This window comes from Panulirus ornatus, chromosome 19 (genome assembly GCF_036320965.1).
Source record: "Panulirus ornatus isolate Po-2019 chromosome 19, ASM3632096v1, whole genome shotgun sequence".
Classification (NCBI taxonomy): Eukaryota; Metazoa; Arthropoda; class Malacostraca; order Decapoda; family Palinuridae; genus Panulirus; species Panulirus ornatus.
In genome coordinates this window covers 63291020-63315872 of record NC_092242.1, presented here as the reverse complement: position 1 = coordinate 63315872, position 24853 = coordinate 63291020, and the positions used below count along the sequence as shown (strand labels likewise).

At 48.2% G+C, this 24853-nt stretch overlaps 2 protein-coding genes across 31 annotated transcripts in view; one reads left to right on the top strand and one right to left on the bottom strand.

Annotated features, from left to right (window-relative positions):
- LOC139755581 (uncharacterized) overlaps window positions 1-24853 on the bottom strand; it is an 887125-nt gene that overhangs the window by 142863 nt on the left and 719409 nt on the right. For all 30 annotated transcript variants that reach the window (XM_071674063.1, XM_071674071.1, XM_071674089.1 and 27 more), the window contains one exon: window positions 15938-16017. In XM_071674063.1, coding sequence (XP_071530164.1) covers window positions 15938-16017 — 80 coding nt within the window. The remainder of the gene's footprint in view (window positions 1-15937; window positions 16018-24853) is intronic.
- LOC139755580 (uncharacterized) lies at window positions 408-9825 on the top strand. The gene is made up of 5 exons (XM_071674062.1): window positions 408-1910; window positions 2769-2965; window positions 6141-6256; window positions 6677-6813; window positions 8228-9825. The coding sequence occupies exons 1-5, from the start codon at window positions 918-920 to the stop codon at window positions 8354-8356; spliced, it is 1572 nt and encodes a 523-aa protein (XP_071530163.1). The 5' UTR covers window positions 408-917; the 3' UTR covers window positions 8357-9825.

Genomic DNA, 24853 nt, shown 5'->3' with positions numbered 1-24853 from the left:
TCCAACTTTCCCCATTATGTGGGGGAGCGCAACAGTTCACCTTCCCCTAAGCAGAACGTACCTTACCGCCCGGCTCTTACCTCCTCTCGATACATGTAGGAATCGTTCTCTGATTCGGACATATATACATTTTTTCAATAGTAACTGTATATATATATATATATATATATATATATATATATATATATATATATATATATACATTGTCACCCGAGTTACATGTACTGGGGGTGGGAATATTGTCGCTCCTAAGCCCCCAGCAACAAGTGGGGCGGACAGGAACACATACTCACCACACACACACACACACAAGATCTTGCTAGCACAGTTGTACCATTCTCTTAAGACACCATAAACACCTCCTAGGCCCTCCAGTGTTGTTATACAAACAAATGCACTATGTGTCAACCTTCCCTCCGCTCACGTAAACATGCATCATGCTCTTCGGGATCCCCTCCTCCGTGTATATGAAAATCAGGAAAATAAACCTCTATTCAGGGGGTCGGTTAAGGCCAAGAGGCAACACCACCTCAACGCTGCCTCAGTTTACAGGTCAAACTAATTACAATTATGTTTTTCAGGCCCAGTGACGTCAGAGGGCGGCTCGCTGTGACGTCTTGGGAGGTGTCGTGTTGTGTCAGGCGGTGGCTGGCCTGGTCTGGCTTGGCCTGGCCGGGTCGCGACCTTCAGCACGCTGTCGTAATTACATTGTTCACCTGAGTCACCTCTGACCTCTTGGGCCAACCAGGGCCTCGGCTTCCGCTGCAATATTCAGAGACTGGTGACCCGTCTCGACCCGACATTACCGAATGCCGTTGATGGCAAGGTAACACAGAGCGAGAGACGGAAGGGGGTTATATTTAACCCATACCTAAGATCTGACTTCCAACGTGTCAACAACACACCTTTGTCTTCAGATGGCGCTGCCACCCAGCCTCTACAGTACTTCAACTCTTCTCCTGGCACTCCTGATGACGCTACAAGGGCAGTGCCAGCGGTCTGTGGCACCCGGGTCGGTGCCAGGCCACCGCATCCACACCACAAGGGTCCTCGGGGGTGTGCAGAGATTCCGACAGGTTCTGAACAACCACGAAGGTCATCGGCTTCCACAGGGCAGTCGGCACCCGCAAGGGGGAGCGCCTCAGCGTCCAGACCTAACCAACAGGTACCCACACACTCAAGGACCTGGTGCAACTCAAGTGGAGGAACGTCCTGGAGTTCGTTCGCACCCTCCAAGACCAGTGCACAACTTCACGCCCAGTGACAAGCCATGGAGACCAGAGGCTCAGCCAGACGTCGACGAACTCCCAAGACTCTCCTCTGATAGGCTGAGAGTTCATGATGCCTCAAGAGTTCCAGAAGACCCGAGAGCCCTTGAAGTTCCAAGAACTCCCGAGTTTCCACTGGCCTCACACGCCCCAAGAACTCCCGAGTTTCCAATGGCCTCACACACCCCAAGAACTCCCGAGTTTCCACTGGCCTCACACGCCCCAAGAACTCCCGAGTTTTCGTTGGCCTCAAATACCTCAAGGGTTCCAGAGGCCATACGAGTTCCAGACAACCCAAGAGCCCTTGAAGCCCCAAGGCCTCCCGAGTTTCCGTTTGTATCAAATAGCCCAAAGGCTCCAGGGGCACTTAAAACTCTAGTGAACTCCAGGTCCACCAAACCGCCTAACAGATTGAGAGCGTCCGGGATTCTTCCAGGAGTTCCCGAGACCCAGTCAAGTTCGCGTATTCCACGGCATCCGGAGACCCCGAGAAATCCCGACGCCCCGCGAGTTCCTGAAGTGCCCAATCACTTGCCAGTCGACTTAACCAAACGCTTGAACGAGTTCCCCGCCTTGGCAGAAGCCCTCCAGGCGGCCCCAGGTTCGGTCTCCAGGCATTCCTTCTTCGAACCAACGATTCAGGTGAGCCATAGCCAATCGCAGAGCGAATGGTAAAATGGTCTTTTCAGACATCTCTTTTTTTCATGTTTCCAGAACCAACTGTTAGGAATGAGATTGAAAGAATTAAGGATTGAAGTGTTCCATACGGCACAAAGAACATACACTGTTCTTCACCTTCCAAGCACAACGCGCCTCAGTGTAGGCAGATCAGAGTTATAAGCTTTAAATGTCATAAAGGTTATTGCGTCGTGTATTTGAGAAAAAAACAACAAAAAACCACCCCCGGTTGAGTAGTTTATAACTGAGGGTTGCATGTGCTGTACTCTGAGCTTTCAACGATGATGAAATTCTGTTACGTTCAAATATATATATATATGTATGAATCTCTCTCTCTCTCTCTCTCTCTCTCTCTCTCTCTCTCTCTCTCTCTCTCTCTCTCTCTCTCTCTCTCTCTCTCGTTCCATGCCTCTTTTTTCATTCCCCCTCCAGCATCCGTTGCCTGGAAAATGAAAATGATCGGTAGAAAAAAAAGAAGAAAGGGCATTATCCAACGAAGTAGCAGACTGATGGTGTCATACCGTCAATGAACGTACTGTAATCTGGTCTTCGCCCTCCTGACATATACACATGTGATTCCCTCCTCTCCCGGCCAGCTCACTCTCCCTCCACTCCACTCCCTCTCTCACTTCTTCGCTCACTCTTGCTCCACTCCCACTTCCTCGCTTCCAGCACGTTCTCCTCCCCAAACTGCCCCCGTCTTTTTTTTTTTTTCCTTTTTACCCCTTTCAACGTTCCAGCATCCCTTTCCATACGGCACTTTCTCCTACCTTTTCCACTCGTCATCTTCCACCAACTCTCTCGTCTGCCACTCCCTGGCAGGTGGAGGCGGTGGAGCTGAGCGACGAGGAGTGGCAGGAGTACCTGGAGAACGAGTGGAGAGGCGACGGGGTCGTGCCACAACTCCTGGACGCCCCTCCGCCCTTCCTGGTCAACGTGAACTACGGCGACCACCATTGTCTCCACCTGGGCAACGACATCAACCCAGCCCACGCCAGGCATAAGCCCAAGGCTTTCCAGTAAGTTCTGTGACAGCCATATGTCTTTCCAGTACAGTTCTATGACCAGCACACGTCTTTCCAGTACAGTTCCATGACCAGCACACGTCTTTCCAGTACAGTTCTATGACCAGCACACGTCTTTCCAGTACAGTTCCATGACCAGCACACGTCTTTCCAGTACAGTTCTATGACCAGCACACGTCTTTCCAGTACAGTTCCATGACCAGCACACGTCTTTCCAGTACAGTTCCATGACCAGCACACGTCTTTCCAGTACAGTTCCATGACCAGCACACGTCTTTCCAGTACAGTTCCATGACCAGCACACGTCTTTCCAGTACAGTTCTATGACCAGCATAAGTCTTTCCAGTACAGTTCTATGACCAGCACACGTCTTTCCAGTACAGTTCCATGACTAGCACACGTCTTTCCAGTACAGTTCCATGACCAGCACACGTCTTTCCAGTACAGTTCCATGACCAGCACACGTCTTTCCAGTACAGTTCCATGACCAGCACACGTCTTTCCAGTACAGTTCCATGACCAGCATAAGTCTTTCCAGTACAGTTCCATGACCAGCATAAGTCTTTCCAGTACAGTTCTATGACAGGCCCGCGTATTTTCCAGTCCGTTCCTCAACAGCCTAGAGCAAACATGAACCCCCGACCCAATCCAGTAGGTTCAACTACATCTCAACTCCCCCACCCACCACAACCCCACTCCTGACATAAACCAAGGTGTCCACCATCAAATATTTCTCCAAAGTTACACAATTCGGGCTATTAACTTTTAATATCTCCGGAGGGAGGGGGATAAAAAAAAAGAGAGAGAAAAACTTTGCCATAAATAAAAACTTTCACCCTTATTTCTCTTCCCCCCCCAACCCCTCCCCCTTTTGTAAAGTCTGAGGCTCCTAAAGTTACGGGAATATATTTCTTGATGATTGAAATTCCCCCTCCACTAGGGAGAAGTTTAGCTTGAATAGGGAAAAATATCGTGGCTCTGGTTGTGAGCCCCGGCTGCACTACATATGCTTTTCATACCGATATGATCAAAAAGTCTCAGAAACATGTTGTCTATTCATCCAGTTTCTGAGATTTGGAGTTTGGTCATACACTCAACATGATGCTCTTGCGTCTAACAGACCTTTATGACAACAAATAATAATAATAATAATAATAATAATAATAATAATAATAACAATTTTGATAATAATAATAATAATAATAATAATAATAATAATAATAATAATAATAATAATAATAATAATAACAATTTTGATAATAATAATAATAATAATAATAATAATAATAATAATAATAATAATAACAATTTTGATAATAATAATAATAATAATAATAATAATAATAATAATAATAATGACAATTTTGATAATAATAATAATAACAATAATAATAATAATAATAATAATAATAATACTATATCTCACAGGGCAACTTAAAATATTATAGTATAACGCTGCGATTCTTTATAATTTACTTGTTATATCTTTATGTTGTGTACTGTAAATTAGTTAGGATCCCACCCTAGCATAAGATATACATTCTGAGATCACACATTTGGTAGATATGACAATAACGAAGGTTATGGACAGTTTTCCTATAGTCCTCCTCAAGTTACGCTGGGGAGAAAGCGAGCCATCTGTAGCAAGGTGTGCCAACCCTTCCCCCGTAGCCTTCCTCACGCGGAGCTAAGCAGCTTTTTTTCACGCTAAGCCTTCTTTCTTTTTTTTTCCCTCCTCCTCTCTCTCTCTCTCAAGCTGAAAATGCTAATATCCAGCTTACCTGATCATGTAATATCTTTTTTTTTTTTCTCCTTCAGAGCGTAGACTTATTTTTCAGCTTACCTCGCAGCTCATGATCGGATCGAAGGCAACATTTCCTATTTAGCAAGAGGGAGGGAAAATATACACACACGAGCAGGAAATACCAACTTGGCTTTTACAGCCGCATCCATTACGTAATGGAAGCAGCAACACGTACCCGGCGTAAACACCCACAAACACACACACACACACACCCTGTGAGGCACCTCACCATTACCGAGTTCTCTAGTTCCATCTAACTCCAACTTTCCCCATTATGTGAGGGAGCGCAACAGTTCACCTTCCCCTAAGCAGAACGTACCTTACCGCCCGGCTCTTACCTCCTCTCGATACATGTAGGAATCGTTCTCTTTTTCGACATAGTGACTGTTTTATATAGTAACTGTATATATATATATATATATATATATATATATATATATATATATATATATATATATATAATTTTCACCCGAGTTACATGTACTGTGGGTGGGAATATTGTCGCTCCTAAGCCCCCAGCAACAAGTGGGGCGGACAGGAACACATACTCTCTCTCTCTCTCTCTCTCTCTCTCTCTCTCTCTCTCTCTCTCTCTCTCTCTCTCTCTCTGTGGCATTCATGGAACTGATATGCACACACACACACACACACACACACTCGACCCGTCCATCCACACCTGCTACACTTCCGGCCAAACAAGCCACACCCACACTAGCCAAAGATCAATCACAAACGAATGTCGCGCCACGCATTTCCTGTTTACCAAACGAATATGAAAAAAAAACCAAAACAAAACAAAAAAACAAACAAACTGGAGCATTTCCTAAAATTTCAAGCCTTTTGGAGCCGACCACAGAGCAGTAGCTGTGGTCTCGGACCTTGTTTCGACCCACTCGTGGTCTGAGACTGAACAAGAGACCTCATTGCGGTCCGGCCACAGTTAGTTAGGTTCGTTTCATCGATATATCTCACACATGGGGAGACTCATAGCCTTTGAAATAAAAAAAAAGTGACGCCGAAGGTCAAGGTAACAGACGCCACTTACATGTGGTACAAAACACATACATTTACATGTAAACAGCGACTTCCCAATGTAAATCACCTATTCTGTTTACCGCTGATGGGCGACCTAAAATGCCCGAAGCTGCAGAATACAACAATAACTGAATAAATGAGGATTTCTTATGTACGGTAGAAATCTACCAGTCTACCTGTAGAAAAAAGACAAAATTGGTGATGTTATTGTCCAGAGTTTACTCCCTCACCTTACCCGGTCCACAGTCGACCCTCTCTCCCACCCACCTCCTCCCCTCCTGGAGGAGGGTCTTGTTACCACCTGACATGGATGGACCTGATCTCCGGCAGGTTCCCGGGAGAGGAAGGGCACCACTATGCCGTCCTCCTGCTGGACCTGGACGCCCCTGACCCGCCCTACCTGAACTGGCTCATCCTCAACGTCCCCAACGATCACCTGCAGGAAGGTGGGTCACCCTCCACCAGGTAGGTCACCCTCCACAGGGTAGGTCACCCTCCACTTAGTAGGTCACCCTCCACCACGTACGTCATCCTCCACCAGGTACGTCACCCTCCACCAGGCAAGCTACCTTCCACCAGGTACGTCACCCTCCACCAGGCAGGTCACCCTCCACCAGGCAAGCTACCTTCCACCAGGTACGTCACCCTCCACCAGGCATGTCACCCTCCACCAGGTAGGTCACCCTCCAGTAACCAGATTATTGCACTTAACCTCATCTATCATGCAGGTCCCACTTGGGTTTCACCCTGATAAACAATTCTGATCTTTAATCTCTGACCTACAATTCTGGACAGGTCATCTTTATCGTATCAGCATCTGTGACCTAATATATTCCTACCCTCTGACCTGTACGTGTTGGGGACAGGTCTGGAGGCTGTGCAGTACGAAGGGCCGCGACCTGGGACGGGGTCAGGTCGTCATCGTCTGGTGTACCTAGTCTACAAGCAACAGAGCCCCCTCCCCTCCAACACCCCAGGTCTTCCCACCGCCAGGTCATGCCAGGTCAGTAGGTCCCGTAGAACCCACACCAAGTCACGTTCTGAGAGGCCCTGGTCACAGACCCATAAGGTCTTCTGTTCCCTGTCCTTCCCATGTGATTCCTGACGTAAATCTACTCACTCATAATTACATTGCTCCCCATGACTGAACGACCCCATGACATCACTCAACCCATCACACGACACTCCTTGCCTTCATTAACCCCATAATTACCCAATCACGTCCACGGCGCTAATGATATTCCACCCCATCATTTCTTAATGACAGGTTATGACATCATGACCCTCCGACGTCCCACACACCCCCCACGTCATCACATCTGTGACTTCACTGACCTACGAGTTTACCTTCAGTAACCCCCCTCCCCTCCACCTCGTGACATCACGTAACTCCCATGAGTTCATATCTCCCATGGTTCCATCCCTCCCATGACCCCATAATCCCCATGACTACAATCTACGACCATAAAATGAGCCTACAACACACAGTTCCTTCAAATACTTGTTCGTAATAAAGTCATACACCCACGGCCTGTGCAAATATTGGCTGACATTTGACCTTGCGACACCAACACACGCCACAATCCCCCCCCCCCCCCAAGCCCTCCCATTGCCTTGACCTGAGGGAATATTTTATTTGAGTCAAAAGGTCACACAGACATAGATGCTCGTGTGCCCATGTTTTATTTCTAGTATCCAATCTAACCTAATAGAAAACAAGGTAAAGCCACAAGATTCTAAATGGCCCGTGGACTAGCAACCGCGTCTCCCTCCTGACTTTGATTATGTATATATATATATATATATATATATATATATATATATATATATATATATATATATATATATATATATATATTGAATCTTTTCATCAAGACTCAAATAAAACTGGACTAGGGCACATGCAGAATCTGTTTCTGACATTTCACTTTAGGGAATTTTGTTCACTTCATCAAAACGCTCGTTCGCACGCGCGCGCTTGTGCGTGCGTGTGTGTGTGTGTGTGTGTGTGTGTGTGTGTGTGTGTGTGTGTGTGTGTGTGTGTGCGTTGTGTGTGTGTTCAGGGGATGCTTAGTGTGTCAGATGATACGGTGGCAGATGTGGAGTGTTTGGGACGTGGAGGTACGCGAAGTGAGAGTCATGACAAGTGGTTCTGGTGAAAAGAGAAGAGGTGGTGAATGCCTTGCGTAAAATGTAGTGCGGCATGGCGACTGGAGTGGATGGGACTGCAGCTGATTATCTTACGGTAGGGGGTCACACTGTTGTCGAATGGAAAGAAAAGGATGAATGTTATAAATACAGAGGTACGTCTTTGTTCAGCGTACCTGGCGAGTTATATGCAAGGTTATGGACGCAATGATGAGTGTCTGGAAAGAGAGAGAGACCCTGACCTATTGTTCCCCCTCTCCTTCCCACAGAGCGCAGGTCGGGAGGCAGTGGATCTGAACCAGCTGACCCGTAACCTGGGTCTCCAGACACCCCTGGCAGCTAACTACTTCCTGGCAGAGTGGGACGTCACTGTCGAACACAGCTGTACTGACCCCTGACCTTACACCTGCGCTGACCGATGACCTCACACACACACACACACACCTGGATGTGATAACCCGACCCCCCCCCCTTTATTACACTTGTGCTGACCCTTTGACCTCATACTTGCCGTCCCCTGACCTTTATGGAGGTAGTATGAGATGCTGGAGCAGGCGATGCCTCGATATATCTCCTGGAAAAGGTCATAAACAAATGTTGTCAGTTGCCTGAGGCCATCCACTAACCTGCCTTCAAAATACCCACCGTGTGTGTGTGTGTGTGTGTGTGTGTGTGTGTGTGTGTGTGTGTGTACGAACGCTTTTAAACCTACACAAACCAAGGTTGCGGAAGTCAAGGGGCACGAGTTGAGACACTGTTCCCTCCCTCGGACATACATAAATACGGCACTAGTGATGACTGCCGAGAAAGTTCCTGCCTTAGAGGATTTCTAGAGAGGGAAAAAAAAGGTTCCAGGTTCTACTGTTAACCTTGCGTTGACTTGGCGCAAGCCAAGCCGCGGCCATCCACGCTGTGCATGGATCCAGACACGAGAACAGCGCCTCCGGACGGCTACATCACCATCAACAACAACAAATTACTCCACTCCTCCGAACACTTGCCTTCCACTTTTTCATTTTCCCTTTACGTATATTTTTCACATTTTCCTACCCTAACCTTTACTAATTTTAAAATCATCAGTGAACAACACTACGGGAGAGAATCTCACACATTATTATTCTCATTTTCCTCTGTTACGTATCAGTAAACGCTACGGAAGAGAATTTCACACATTATTATTATTTTCCCTGTGTTAACCGTCGTTTCGTACAAGAGCAGATGGCGCTCACAGCAGTGCCTTCAAAAAAAAAAATCCTACGAAGTATCGGTCAGGAGGGATTTTAAGAGCTGATCCCTGCTGGGAAAAGACGGGTCAGTCCTCGCTGCATGTAGGGTGTTAGCGGGGTAGGTGGCCCGGCATCTGGGTACGGGGGAAGGGACAGCAGGCAAGGTTGCCAGACACCGCCTTTCATCCTACCCCGAGTTTCCATCCTGGGCTTTAACGTCAACGAACAATGTTGACAGCGAAAGTTCGCGTATGATACGGTTATGGCCAGGATCCCTCCAAGGTACAATTAGTCGCCTGACCTGAATTATAATTCCTATCCCAAGCAGATTCTAAATTTCTTATATCGTCTTCCTCACAAACGAACCAGATATGTTATTCATTTCCAAAGACTAAAAGTACCTCTGCTATAATCATATCCATATATCTTCTCTTAGCAAAACCAGTAAGTTATTTCAAGCGAGGCCTCGGTCAACTTTTAAGGCAAAGCTTTCCAATAGATAATGAAATTTTTGAAAAAACTTTTGAGAAATGAGAATTTCAAAACTCGCTTTCTTACGGTCCGTTTTAAAGATGAAATAATGTAATAAATTAAGAAATATATACATGTATATAATGACATAAATAAAGGCTAAATGAAAACTGTGCAATTATATTTTCCCTATAACTACAGTGTCTTATATAAGCTGTTTACTTCGACTTCTACGCTGGTCCATGATGATCAGCTGATCAATGTTTACGTTTGACCACCACGTGGTCAACACCGGTACCGTGATCAGCTGATCGGTGTTTACGTTTAGGGAATGGTGGTCAGTGACGCTACGAATAATTTTAAAAGGGAATGATGCGACGGTGTTTGAACGGATATAAAAAAAGTAAAAAAAGACAATGAAGGGGACAAACAAATATGTTCTTTGAGAGAGAGAGAGAGAGAGAGAGAGAGAGAGAGAGAGAGAGAGAGAGAGAGAGAGAGGACTCCCTCAATGGAGCGTGGTCAGTGGCTGGATGGACCCCAGGGTGGTGTAAAAACGACTTCTCCCCAGTCCAATTCCAGCCTTTGAGGGACGCATAAAGGACGCCACACTGACCTCCTCCCCCAACACGAAGGTTGACCGACATGACGTATCGCAGTATCTCTCGTCTAAGAACCAAAGGGCGTACCATCCTCTCCCACCCGACCCCCCCGCCCGGCAGATGCTTCCAACACTCTCTACAATGTGTGTGTGTGTGTGTGTGTGTGTGTGTGTGAGAGAGAGAGAGAGAGAGAGAGAGAGAGAGAGAGAGAGAGAGAGAGAGAGAGAGAGAGAGAGAGAGAGAGAGAGAGAGAGGCGCTCCCTCCCCCCGTCGCGAACGTATAATACAATTTTCCTACAACGCTTTGCTCCTAAGGGCCTCTTCTTTTACATGGTTAATTACCGGGGTGGGGAGGGGACACATATCCCGGAATGCCAAGCCAGACGATAAACGTAGAGAGAGAGAGAGAGAGAGAGAGAGAGAGAGAGAGAGAGAGAGAGAGAGAGAGAGAGAGAGAGAGAGAGAGACAGGACCCGGCAAGCCATCATTAGGGCAACTGAGGATGGTGTTACAGCCGCCAGGCTCATGGGGCTGACGGCGGGCCAGGGAGAGACAGAGAGACAGACCCACGGCAAGAGACAGGCCACGGTAAGAGACAGGCTACGGTGGTTACATACCCTTAACCCAGGCCAACGACAGCCTAGGTCAGAGGAAAGATAATTAAGCCAGGTGAGGGATAATCCATCCAGGTGAGAGATAACCAACCTAGATTACGAGATAATCCATCCAGGTGAGAGATAACCAACCCAGATTACGAGATAATTCTTACACTGACGTATTCATGGCGCCAGCTGAGAGACAGCCCGGCCATACAGTGCTGAGCCCCAGTAGGAGAGATGGGCGATCTTCCTACGCACCCGTACGGGCAACTTGAGCCGCACGGCACGTGGGGTCTTGGGGGCCACGTCAGGGAGGCAGAGTAATGCAGCGTGAAGTTTGAGGGTTAATGATCCAGAAGGTGATACCAACAGCTGGTGTGTGGGGGGGGAGGGAGGGGTGAGGTAAGGGCTGGGTGACGTGGGGGAGGGGGAGGGAGGTGAGGAAGGGGGGAGGGGTAAGGTAAGGGTTGGGGGGAGGGGGAGGGAGGTGAGGAAGGGGGGAGGGGTGAGGTAAGGGCTGGGTGACGTGGTGGGAGGGGAAGGGAGGTGAGGAAGGGGGGAGGGGTAAGGTAAGGGTTGGGGGGAGGGGGAGGGAGGTGAGGAAGAGGGGAGGGGGGCATGGCTGGGGTGGCGCTGGGGGGGGTGGTTAGAGGAAGGGGGTTGATGACTGGGGGCGACCTGGGGAGGGGTAGGGAGGCGGGGGGTGGATGACCACGTGGCAAAGTGTATACTGACAAGGACATTCCATCGGAAAGGAAGAATGGAATTACATAGTCATCTAATTACGTCCACCGGGTAAACGACCATTACATCAGTCACACACACAGACACACACACACACACACACACACACACACACACACAGACACACCCACACATACACAGACACACACACACATACACAGACACACAGACACATACACACACAGACACACAGACACACACACACACACACACACACACACACGTCAGTGGTAACCGTCAGGTAAAAACCTTCATAAAACTTCACAAAACGCATTCCATCACCTCCCACTCTCCCTCGTGTCACGTGATCACCTCAGCACTCACGCCCCATTTTCGTCCAGACCGTTAAAGAACCGTTAAATAGTTCCTCCCACACTAGCAGCCACTAACAGTCTGCTGGGAATTCCACTGAAAATGTTTCAGTGGCAAAAATTAATCGAAATAAAAAAGATATAATACGAATGCCTTTCTCTTCCATTACTTGTACAAATGTGAGAGAGGCAGCCACACCCGAGACCTGTTGTACTGTTATGACACTTAAGCCATTTAAGAATAAATGTATATATATATATATATATATATATATATATATATATATATATATATATAGACTAATAGATTGATAGAAAGAAAGAGCGATACACAGACAGACAGACACATATAGACAGATAAACAGGTAGACAGATAGATAAGTAAATAGATAGACAGACTGATAGATAGATAGACTGATAGATCGATAGACTTACAGATACTTCTTCATCAGTAAGCAGACATCGCCGTATGTGAGGAAGACTCAGTCAACACACTGGGGTCTCCGACCCTCCCACCTTTCCCTCACACTGCTGGCCAGCGTACCACCCCCTCCTCCTCCTCCTCCCTCGCATACCCCTCCCGCCTGCCTCACCCAACTGGCCAGGCTCCATCCACTCCGCCACTACAGACCCTCCCCAGCATACGAGGTGCCAGGCGCCTGGCCCACTGCGAAGAGTGGGCCCGTCACTCCGAACTACGCAATGGTTTAGGGAGGACTCACACTCACCTTGACGGGGCGAACTTGGCGGGAAATGAAAATACAAATGCCTCACCTCTCTCTCTCGCGCGAGAAACAACAAGAACAAGAACAACAACAACTACTACAAGGGAACACAAACTCGACCGAAAAATGTTAATTTGAAAAGCGAAAGCCACTGCAGGAGGGAGTTTTCGTACCCAGGCGTATGGTGGGCTCGAGGTAGTGGGCTCGAGACACAAAACGTTTGTTCGGTGTTAAGTATAACTCGCTAAACGTTTGCCTGTGATGGGCGTGACTGGCCAAACGTTTGTCTGTTGCGGGCGTGACTCGCCAAACGTTTGTCTGTGGCGGGCGTGACTCGCCAAACGTTTGTCTGTGGTGGGTGTAACTCACTCACCGTTTCCAAGACCTGAAACGTTTACAACGTTAGTTGTACTGATCACAACAATGGAGGTAGCAGGTGGAGTGAGCGCGTACATTTCCCTCCCCAAGACAGTGTGCACGCTTCTCTCCCCCCTCCCCCCCCAAGCCAACACACGCTTCCTCTCCCCCTAGTTAACTCTCCTTCCTCTCCTCTTAGACACCTCATGTCCCCTCCTCCTCCTCCCTCGGGACCACCTGTTATGCCAGGCACGCCACCCGGAACTCATTTCACATACTGAGGCACGCCACGCCTCTCCACGCCGCGGGGAGAGAGAGAGAGAGAGAGAGAGAGAGAGAGAGAGAGAGAGAGAGAGAGAGAGAGAGAGAGAGAGAGGGGGAACGGAAAAGCTAGCGAGGTCATTAAAGAGAGTCGCCAGTCACCAGCGCTGCACGAGGCTAGAACACAATGAAAAGACAAGAAATCTTTGGTACAGGAATTCATGGAAAGGTCTCACAGACAGTACTACTCACACCATGACAGAACTGAGAACCTGTCTTTCCTCACAGAGACGGGTGTACCATTCCCTCCCCGTCCAATGTCAGTAATCACAAACGGGTGATTCCAAACCCAGAGCAAAATAGTGACTGAACCATCACTTCAAAGCTGGACACAGACCTATGGCCACCATGCCAGAGCAGAGCGGTGGGAAGGTGTGTTCATAACACACCGTAAACATCCTGTATTTAGTGATTTCTAGAATGATAAACTTCAAAACTATATATTTTCGTGTTGGCGTAAGTGAAACGTGGGTGTGTTCCGCCCAAGACTTTCTCTGCGTCGTGTTAGTGAAATGTATGTTTGTGTCCCCGTAGACTTGTAGGTGGAGGCTGCTGACCAGGGGAGCTTGGTAGGTTAATCATAATTAGATATCAAACGATACAACATCGTCAATAATATCGTTGTTTATGAGCATAAACAACATGGCGGGCTGGTGTTATACGTAAACAATATATATATATATATATATATATATATATATATATATATATATATATATATATATATATATATATATATATATATATATATGCAGAGCTGGTGGGCATGGGTCCATCCCACCTTTAAACCGAGACTAAATTGAGCACACACACACACACACACACACACACACACACACACACACACACACACACACACACACAAATATACTCCATACAACATGGGAGCAACGATCAACTATTCTGTGTCCCAACGGTCCATTTTCTTTCCAGAGCACAGCACAGCATCCCGTGCGTGGAGATGGATGGACCTTCTCGTATCCATCTCTGTAGTGATGCCCCTGTAAGACAGACCCCCCCCCTACCTCACTACCTCTCCTCTGGAGGGAGGAGGAGCTACCATCGCCTCTGAATCCTGCCTAGTGTTGTCGAGATCCCGACGGCGTAGTCAATTGGTCATGCCCGTCACTCGAGGAGGGGGGGAAGATAAGCCCCCTTGGTACTCGACACACACACACACACACACACACGTCTTACCAATGCATACGGGGCTATGATCAGTCACGGGCAATGGAGCATTTATGGACGAGAATCGCCACAGGAGGTGGAAGAGGATCGCCTTTTCGAGAATGTCACTGGACGGGACACTCTCTCTCACGTCGATGGCTCTGATCACGGAGTCGGGAAGCCAAGCCTTTTTTTCAAGAGACTTATAAAAAACGAGTCATGCGATGGAGAAACGATGGCGAAAAATCTATACAATTTGGACGAAGTAGAAAAGCTGCCATTTTATAAAATGAAGGCCAGGTGCTGGGCGTTAGGGAAAACATGGAAAGCTAAAAGATTTCCAAAGCTCAAATGTCTAGCGAAAGAGAAAGAGATTTCGACAGACACTAAATGGTGTGAGAATCATCGACATTAAAAAGAATCGTGGGGAATCACCGATACGTGAGAATCAGCGGTGTACGAAATAAAATGTAAAAAAAGAGGATTGAAAGTCTGCAAACTGTGAATCACAGAAATGTGAGGATCAGTGACGGCGGAAGGACTGAACGAGACGCGAGAGAGAGAGATTCTGATATGAGGGAATCAAATCCTTCATATGTCATGACTCCAACGAGGCGCGACAGCTACAGAAATCCGATTCCGCAAATCACGCGGTAAAACCCGACGATCCCGTCAGCGAAGTCTTCCAAAACCACCTTCGCAAGATGTGGCACAAATCGCTGACAACATGCGAGGTATGATTTTTCCATGAGAGATGTGGAACGAGACACACGTACGATATGCGAAACCACAACAAACGAATTAGGAGATGAACGCTCAGGGAGAAAATAAAGATAATAGTAAATAATCTTTGTATATATATATATATATATATATATATATATATATATATATAGCCAGTTGCGTAAAGTTTCACTCACACACTATACACAGCGTCGCAACAGGAGCGAATAAATATAAGACCATCCGCTCAACCAACGAACGTTCAATTAAATGAATATACAACACCTCCCCACCATTCTTTTTTTTTTTTTCCGTACCCTCTTTTTTTCCCCCCAGAACTGTTGGTGTCTGTTTTCCTATACCACTGTCCTCATCAACAACAAAGACCACGACCCTAGAACACAATGGTACGACTCAGGGGGGCCACGATGCTACGACCCCTTAAAAAGGCTAACCAAGCCATCGTCACCCCCCCCCCCAAAAAAAAAAATGTCGTATACCATCGTGCTCAAGGGTCGTTACCCATATATTCGGGAGCCCTCTCGTAGAGCTAAAGATCATCACACATACATTAATCAAAATACGAATAGGTTCCTTGTAGAGGAAGGACACGTGTGTGTGTATAGTGATGGTACCAGGTCCCGGCATCTCTGTACGCGGGGGAGAGAGAGTGTGGGTTCACAATCGTCCACTGTAATGTTGGGTATCACAACTGTTGGCCAGACGGACCTACCTTCTCGTCGTAGAAGCCCGGGTCGTCGGATCTCTGTTGGCCCAGCAGGCGATCCGTCTCCTGGTCCGTGTCGCCATCGTCTGCAAAAGAAAAAGAAAAAAAATAGAAAATGGGATATGGAGTTGACAAAGAAAATGGGGGTGTGTAGTTCAGAGAAAATGGGACACGCAGTTCACAAATTAAAACTGGTTCATATACCAATAAAATACACTTTATAAAAGATATTGAACTGTGTGATGTATGTCCCTCACAAACTGATAATATGCCTCATAGTCGGGTGAAAATATGAACTTTATGGGCGACATTAAGCGCTTTCAAAATTGAACGGCGTAACAGAATTCAGTAATTAAGAAAATAAAGCTGGCACAATATAGAGGGATAGCAATATTCAGGTAAACGAGTTTTATTAGTAATATACTTTATCAAGCACCTACATCCCTCACCAGTTCTTTTCTTTTTTAATTTCTCTGTTTTACGTCCTGTTTTTCGCTTGACATGACCTGGTCACAGATGGTATAATGGAAAAACCTGAAGGGAATTGTTAAGTCTAACCCTACCAAGTGCGCTGCAGTGTGCGCACGGTTATTTGAATACGTATCTCTGCTGCCTTATCTAAATAGTCCGGGAATACTAGGGGCATGTGTGTGTGTGTGTGTGTGTGTGTGTGTGTTGAAGACCGTCCGCCAGCACGGTCACTGTGCACGCATACCGGATATACAAAGGTAAAAAAAAGAAAGAAAAAATACGGGCAAATAATGTTTCTTGCTTGTTGATTTCCGCTGGAAACTTTCATGGCGCAGCGATAGAGATGAATTACATTTAATCAACTCCACCTGAGGCGTAGATTTCAGCAAGAAGAGAGAAGGAATTACACGTGCAAGTCATAGCTGCAGGAGGCACCGCTGTACGATAACTCCACACGCGCCACCCGGCACCGTAGGGATGCACTGTCAACAGCTCACGCGCGCGCCACTCTGCAGACTCTACCCTTTTTTTTCCCCCCCTCTCATATTTTTTTCCCCTTTCAACAGGAGTGTGCCTGAAGGACAGAGGGGAAGGGGAGGAACGTCACTTTCCCCTAAGGTGACTGACTCTCCCCTTACTTGCACCGCTACTCACCTACGTCCAGATTTCCAACGCGCCCCCTCACCTAACCCGACCACCACCACCACTATCACCATCACCCACATTAGCCCCCCACCTCCTCCCTCCTCCGTACAGGCAGACTGACGGATCAATTATATCAACATGAGAGACTCAGGGGGAGTTGGGGAAGGGGGAGGAGGGATGACTGGAGACCTGCAGTCAATAACGGATACACGTGGTTTATATATGCACACACCTGGGCACTCCCGGTCCCCAGACATGTGTGTATATATATATATATATATATATATATATATATATATATATATATATATATATATATATATATATATATATATATACTGTGGCACCAGCGTCAGGTTTGTGCTCCGTTACAGCTAGCTGCCTGGGAAAGACGCCTCTCTCCCCTTCTCCCGTCTCTCTCTCTCTCTCTCTCTCTCTCTCTCTCTCTCTCTCTCTCTCTCTCTCTCTCTCCCTACCTAGTATAACTGGAACCCTCACCCCGAGCGCGTGGGGTGGAGAGGGGGTGTGGGAAGGGGGGAGGGGGAGGTGGCATCCCCTCCCCAACTAGTGTGGACAGGTGGGGGCGGGGGCAACAGGCGGAGCTACAGGTGGTGAGTCATTAGCTAATGAGGCCAGTTAGGCCAGCACCATCAGTATAATGAGGGCGTGGTCGCCGCCCCGGCCCGGCCTACCATACGCTGTCTTCACTAACCTTTGCAGAGAGAATTTACCGCTTCCTTCACACCTATACGTACATGGTGTGTGTGTGTGTGTGTGTGTGTGTGTGTGTGTGTGTGTGTGATAAAGATGACGTCACAGTAGCCTGCGTGCCTGGTGTCTGTTGGGGAAAGGGGGTAAGGGAGGAAGTGGCGCTGGGTGTGGCGGTTATTGGAGGAGGAGGAGGAGGAGGTGGTGGACGGGTAATGGTGGTGTGGGTGGTGTTGGTAGGGGGGCATTCCTCCTCCTCCTCCTCCACCACCGCCACTCCGACGTCTCATCCATCCTCCTCCACCAGTCACCGGCGACCCTCCTCACAACTTACTCCCTTCGTTAATTTCTTCCCATCCGCTGCGTCAATACACATTTCCAACGGCGCTGGTCGCCATTGCCCTTTCCCACCCGACCCCACCCTCCTGTACCTCTTCAAAGCCTTAGGAACCAGCACCTACACGCGCGCCGCGCCCCCCCATGGGCGCCCTTGGTGACCGTGACCTGGGGTAAGGGTGCTGGTGCCTGGGAGTGGCGACTTACCTATGAATGACTACTGGTGCGTGGGACGCTCCTGACTCCTAGTGACCCATCACCTCCTGCTTTGGTGAGGAGGGATACCTGGTCGTGGTGAGGAGGGATACCTGGTCTTGGTGAGGAGGGATACCTGGTCGTGGTGAGGAGGGATACCTGGTGACTTACCTTGGTGTACAGGGTGCTGTCTGGGCCTGGTGATCACCAGAGTCTTGGTGCCTACGGTGGCCGGGTCGCGAATCAAGTTGAGCTCGGCCAGACGCTGTACTAACCCGCCGTTCATCACTAACTCACCATCACTACATCATCTTCACCACACCATCACCACACGTCACTGTCCCCGCCACCACATCGGCCACACGACGCTACTGTGCTTCGGGCAAGACAGTGGTATACACCAACCCTACCATGTGGCACTAGACGAACACCATCAGTGTTGACATTGCCGACGCTCACTATAGGTCTTCACTATATCATCACCGCACTTTTCGAATCAATATATCATCAGGGCCACTTGTCACTGATCACCACAGTCTGTCGTTTACAGTGTGTCACACCACACCTTCACCATTCCACACCGCTGACATGGTTATGACCGCTGCGTCGGTCATCGCATAGTGACACTATTAGACCCCGACGGTCCAGTCTCACCTTCGTCTGACAAGACTTAGTTACTGAGGCTGATAATCTATTATAACTGGACACGGAACACCATTATTAAAACAAGGTGGATAACCACATCATCCAATTCACAAATATGTAACTGCAATTAGCTCGTGGATAATTACAGCAATAGGTTATATTAAACGTAAAACAATGATCAAAAGTCAATTCAGTTCCTAAGGTTGGTCTAGCATTACGGACAACAAAATATTAAGAAAAATAGGAATAAACAGAAAAAAAAATTTTCTTGTATGCAAATCATACACGAGTATGAGGTTTCCACTGCAGCTTTCGGGCCGCGTAACCTGACTTCAGAGTTTCATGGTAATCTCACGACCACAGGGGGTAATTACGAAGCCCAGGGTACGAAACGTGGTCGTGGGGGAGCAACGAACAACATTAGTACAGCGAAAGCTAGAAGGACATACTGGTAACTCGGTGATAACATGGCTAACGAACGCGTACATCACTTGTCCAGAACTAACCATTCCTGCACCCCTACGCAGACCACCATCAGCAAAACTAAGATCCAATACGCATTTTGACGCCAGTCATCCTATGCGTATTTTACGCCAGTCATCCTATGCGTAATGCTTCACCATCACGTAAGAGTTAGGCCTGAGGCCTGACACGAAATCATTTTCACTGTCATTCTGAGGGACTTTGACAACAGGGCATAACACGACACACAGACACACACACAAACACACACACACACACACACACACACACACACACACACACACACGACATACACATAGACACACAGACACACATACACACATACACACACATACGACACCGCTCGACAAGATATACTCAATCGGTTGTCAACTCACACCGGGTAAATATTTACAGCGGTTCTTGCAGCTGTGTGGGAGAGAGAGAGAGAGAAAGAAAGAGACATAGAAAAAAAAATAGAATATAAAAAGTGAGCCAGCCAGCTATCTTCATCGCCAACAAAATAACCAGACTTCAAAGCGAGTCGAGGTTGGACGGTACAAAAAAGTTTCCGCCAATCTACACGTCGAACACAAAAGAGCATCGCCACGCGAAGTGGATAGGGGAATATATATATATATATATATATATATATATATATATATATATATATATATATATATATATATGGAGAAACACACACGTATGTCCTCCGTTCTCAAACGTCGACAAAACTGGTTCCCAGCGTTGCGGATTTCACCACTAACAGCTACTTACCGGGTCGTATACCACACCACTACTACTACGACCCGATATCTTAACGTGTCACGAAAGACGAAAAGCATGATAGGCACACGGTTATTCACATCGACCAGCGGGTATTTACATACCTTCGGGACGGACGTATTAAGAATGTAGTAACGAAGGGAAACGATGATGAAGACAATATTGGCGTCGTGGTTCGAGTGAGGTTTGTTTACAAGCCCCGTCGCGCCCCGCCAGACAACGCCCCGAGCGAGGGTCTCCTTCCACGCTCAAAACCAGACACCGTGAACTACAGCCTTCAAGGAGCGTTGTCACTCGGCGAACAATGTGTCCTGGACTCCTCCTCCTCCTCCTCCTCCCCTCATTCACCATTACAGATAAACTGTCTTCATTTCCTTTCTGGCTTTGCTATCTATCTTTCCCCGTCCGGATATGAAAAAAAAGGGAAGAGTATAACCCGACATGGCAACTACTCCGGAGACGTTTGGCGTGGCCGCTCGTGTCGCGCGCCAGGCGCATCCACGACCACAATACACACACACGGTGACAGCGCGTACGCCTCTGTGTGTGTGTGTGTGTGTGTGTGTGTGTGTGTGTGTTAGCACTGTCTTGACCACCTGAAGAGCCTGCTCGAGGTTCACATCACAACGATTCTGCCAGAGGTGGCCACGACTCCGAGAGTCTCAATGACCCTCGATGGCAGTCGCTCCCGAGGTCTGAACTCTATAAGAGTCGAGCGTTCGACCGACCACTAGAGGCAACACGCACACACACACACACTGATCCACGCAACCCGGGAGACGGAGGGGTATATATGACTCGGTAGCGCTCCACTGCACACAACAGCCAAAACAGAAGAGGCATCACACACCTTCATACTGGGGTGCCATAGGCCGTTCGTCCGCTTCACCCGAATTCTATGGCGCGGTTACTGCCCAGCCCCTTGGGCCGTCTCGTCTACCTGACTGCAGCGCTGACGAACCCGCCGCGACTAATCTAATCTTCCGCTAATCTCTCTTTATCACTCGCCCCATCACTCACCAATCGCGAGTCCTATCGCTGAGACGCACTCTTGATGTCCTCAGGTCGTAAACCCCGTTAGGGAAGTTGGGTGTGGAGGGGGTTTGGTGGGAGTTGGGTTAAGGGGGGAGGGGGGAACGTGAACGTGCACCGCCCATCACGCGACCGACACAGCAAACTGTCACTGGTCATCTCCCCTGGAGTTCCCCGGCAGCACACGGCCAATGAGGAGCAACAGGTGCTTCTCCCAGACCCTCGATAGCCACACACTCGAGGTGATGGTATCGTGAGGCCTTTTAGTCATCGTACCGTGGCTGCCTCGAGGGGGGTTGTGGTGGGTTCGAGAGGGAGACGTGAGGGGGCTGGGTGATGATTCTATCGTTTTCTCGCTGGGGGGAAAGGCAGGTTGTGGGAGGTGAGGAAGGAGGAGAATGGAAGAGGACAGGCGAGATAGATAAGAGGATACAAGTGGACGCAGATGACTGGAAATATGTAAGATATAAACAGGGCCAATATAAGGCCAGAGAGAGAGAGAGAGGAGAAAGAAGAGGTAGAAGAAGACGGTGAGAGGGGTGGGTGCTGGATGGCAACGGTCAAATAGTGAATCACGATTTACATCTGACGTTTCCCGTAAATATGGGGCGACATGCTGGCCCCCTTCAGCCGTCCCCTTACACTAATTCTTACTCTTTATCGTCTCACTGTTGTCCGTCTCCTCGTTATTACCACTGTCTGTGCACTGCTCCAGTTTCGCCAGATATTTTCGTCTCTCCCCCTCGTCATTACGTTCCACTGTTCGCCGGCCACCCTCACACATCACCACCGCTCCCAAACTTCCGTCAGTCAACTGTAAGACTTTTCTCCCCTCTCACTTCTGTGACGTGCGACGTCGTCTCCCACACCCAAATGTTTATGATCAGCGTGACCGCGGTTGGCCAAGCTATACACACTCATAAACACTGTACAACGCCCTCACTATAATGAACACCGGAGGTGCAGCCGACCCGACCTCTTCCCCCTATATATACCCCTCTTCCCTCCCCATTTCCAGGTGTTTGCAGAAGGACGTGGATATTAAAAGGGGGAGGAGGTCTGCAGAGAGAAGGGTTGTGGTGTGAAAAGATAAGAGGAGGAACTGGACAAAGACATGGAGGGGGAAGGGGGAAGGGGAAGGGGGGGGGGGGTTAAGCAATGAAAGAAAGGGAAGTGGGGGTGTGAATAAAGCCACTAAACAAAGGTGAGCAAAGAAAGGGGCGGTGAGGTAAACTTGCCTTACGAGTGAAGCGACGGGGAGGCTGCCTCTCATTAAAACCTTCCAGAGCAACACAATACGACCCTTGAGCATAACGGTACGACCTCTTAGAGGCACAGTACGACCCTTGAGCACAACGGTACGACCTCTGAGCAGCACAGCACGACCCTTGAGCGCAACAGCACGACCCTTGAGCGCAACAGCACGACCCTTGAGCGCAACAGCACGACCCTTGAGCGCAACAGCACGACCCTTGAGCGCGACAGCACGACCTCTGAGCAGCAAAGCACGACCCTTGAGCGCGACAGCACGACATCTGAGCAGCGCAGCACGGCCCTTGAGCGCAACAGCACGACCTCTGAGCAGCACAGTACGACCCTTGAGCACAACGGTACCCCTCCCTTTAGCACCTAAGTACGGCGCTCGAACACTGTGGTACAAACCTTCAGCACAACGGTTATGACCCAGGTATGATGACCTGACCTGTGACCTACGAAAGGTCAAGTCAAAAGGCCAAGGCATCATACCCATGGGTCGTATAGTCGTACTCAAATCGCATCGTCGACATAAGGCATAAAGAGGTTCGACGGGCCTTGTTCTAGGGTTCAATTAAGTTGTGAGCCTGTTAAGTAGTTCAAGCTAACAAACTGGTTCTACCTCAGTTATCTCCAGTATATTAGACCTTAACTGGTTGAACGTTAAAGTAACTGGAGGAGCAAACTGGTTCCAAACTGGTTCCGATTTACCGACTGTAAACAGTGTTTGGGACCTGGTTGTAACTATACATATTGCATGAGACTGGTAACTTGTCGTGCAATATTCTCGTTTTAGTATACATCTGATCCGTCGTAGTAGTGGTTAGCGTTGCTGACCATGGGCGACGCATGGGCCCCAGGCCCAAGCCCGACTGAATTCGAATCCTGGGGGACGGCAGGTGGTCCACACTCAACCCAGGTGTTCACCCTTTCATTTGGGTTAGTCGGTGACCTGATTTAAACTATATATATATATATATATATATATATATATATATATATATATATATGTGTGTGTGTGTGTGTGTGTGTGTGTGTGAGAGAGAGAGAGAGAGAGAGAGAGAGAGAGAGAGAGAGAGAGAGAGAGAGAGAGAGAGAGAGAGAGAGAGAGAGAGAGAGAGAGAGAGAGACCCATTCATTCTTATTACACTTTTTAAGTCGGTAATTTTGAGGGTTCACAGCCATTAATCTAGTCGGAAATACTATACGTTAATTAAATAGTCCGAAAGTAATTATTCTTGGCAGCTTATCAGGAGCCATTACTTAGCAAGCCTTTCCAATGTTCATGTGAACATTCCTCTCATCATTCCTTTGTCTGATGAACATTGAACGCGCGATGTTTTCTCCCGAGTTCTTATTCAACACAAAGACGAGGTTTAAGCAGCGAGTTCTTACCGCCATTCTCATCCAGTCACACAACGTTCTCATTCACTCACACATGAAAAGCGGGCCCGCTGGGTGCTTCCTGTCTTGCACCGTGGGCCTCCAACCAGCAGCCCCTGACCCGGTGTCCCTCATTCGGTAGCAACACTCGAGGAAGAGCGACCGTATCCTTCCCCACTGCACCGGGAATTTCTTAAAAAAAGGGACGAACACGCGACTACGTCACCCACCATCTTGGTCTTCGAAGTCACCGTCCGGCCCCGGACGCGATCAGTGTCCCGAGCGCTGGAGAGGCACATAGCGTTATCGTGGGGGGGGGGGGGGGGTTAAGAGAGAATATAATAGGATGCCTTCGTCAGGAGCTGCGATCGAGGATCCTTCAGGATACTTGAGCACCTAAAAGAACTGCCACTCAAGACTCACGCTGATCCCAATCCAATTAAGGGTCGGTTCCCTCAACTCCATGATGACTGGATTAGCGAATCAGGCATGTATGTCTGCCTGCCTGCCTTCCTACCCCTCCATGATGGGGTCGGGAGGGAGAAGGGAGGGAGGGTGGAGTGGAAGACAGAATTCTAATCCATTTTCTGTCGGGAAAATTTAATGAGAAATGGCGGGAGGGAAAGGGGGAGGGGGGGCCTCAATATTCGCGGAGGGCCCTAATATTCGGCAAGGGGCTTCAATATCAGCGGCTAGGGATTATTGATATTTGATGGCTGGCTTCATTAAGGAATCCCTGACTTGCTCACTTGTGGTCTACACACTTACAGTGGCGAGTGAATGGCAGACCCCGGTGTTTCTTGATGGACAGAATCTATCTTTATACATATGTATATCTATGGATCTATAGATATCATACGATAAGGTTGAAAGGGATCCCTTGTGGAAGGTCTTGAGAATATACGGCATGGGAGGAAAGCTGCTGGATGCAGTAAGAAAATATTATCAAGGGAGTAAAGGTCTGTGTGCGAGTTGGAGGAGAGGAGAGTGAATGGTTCCAAGCGA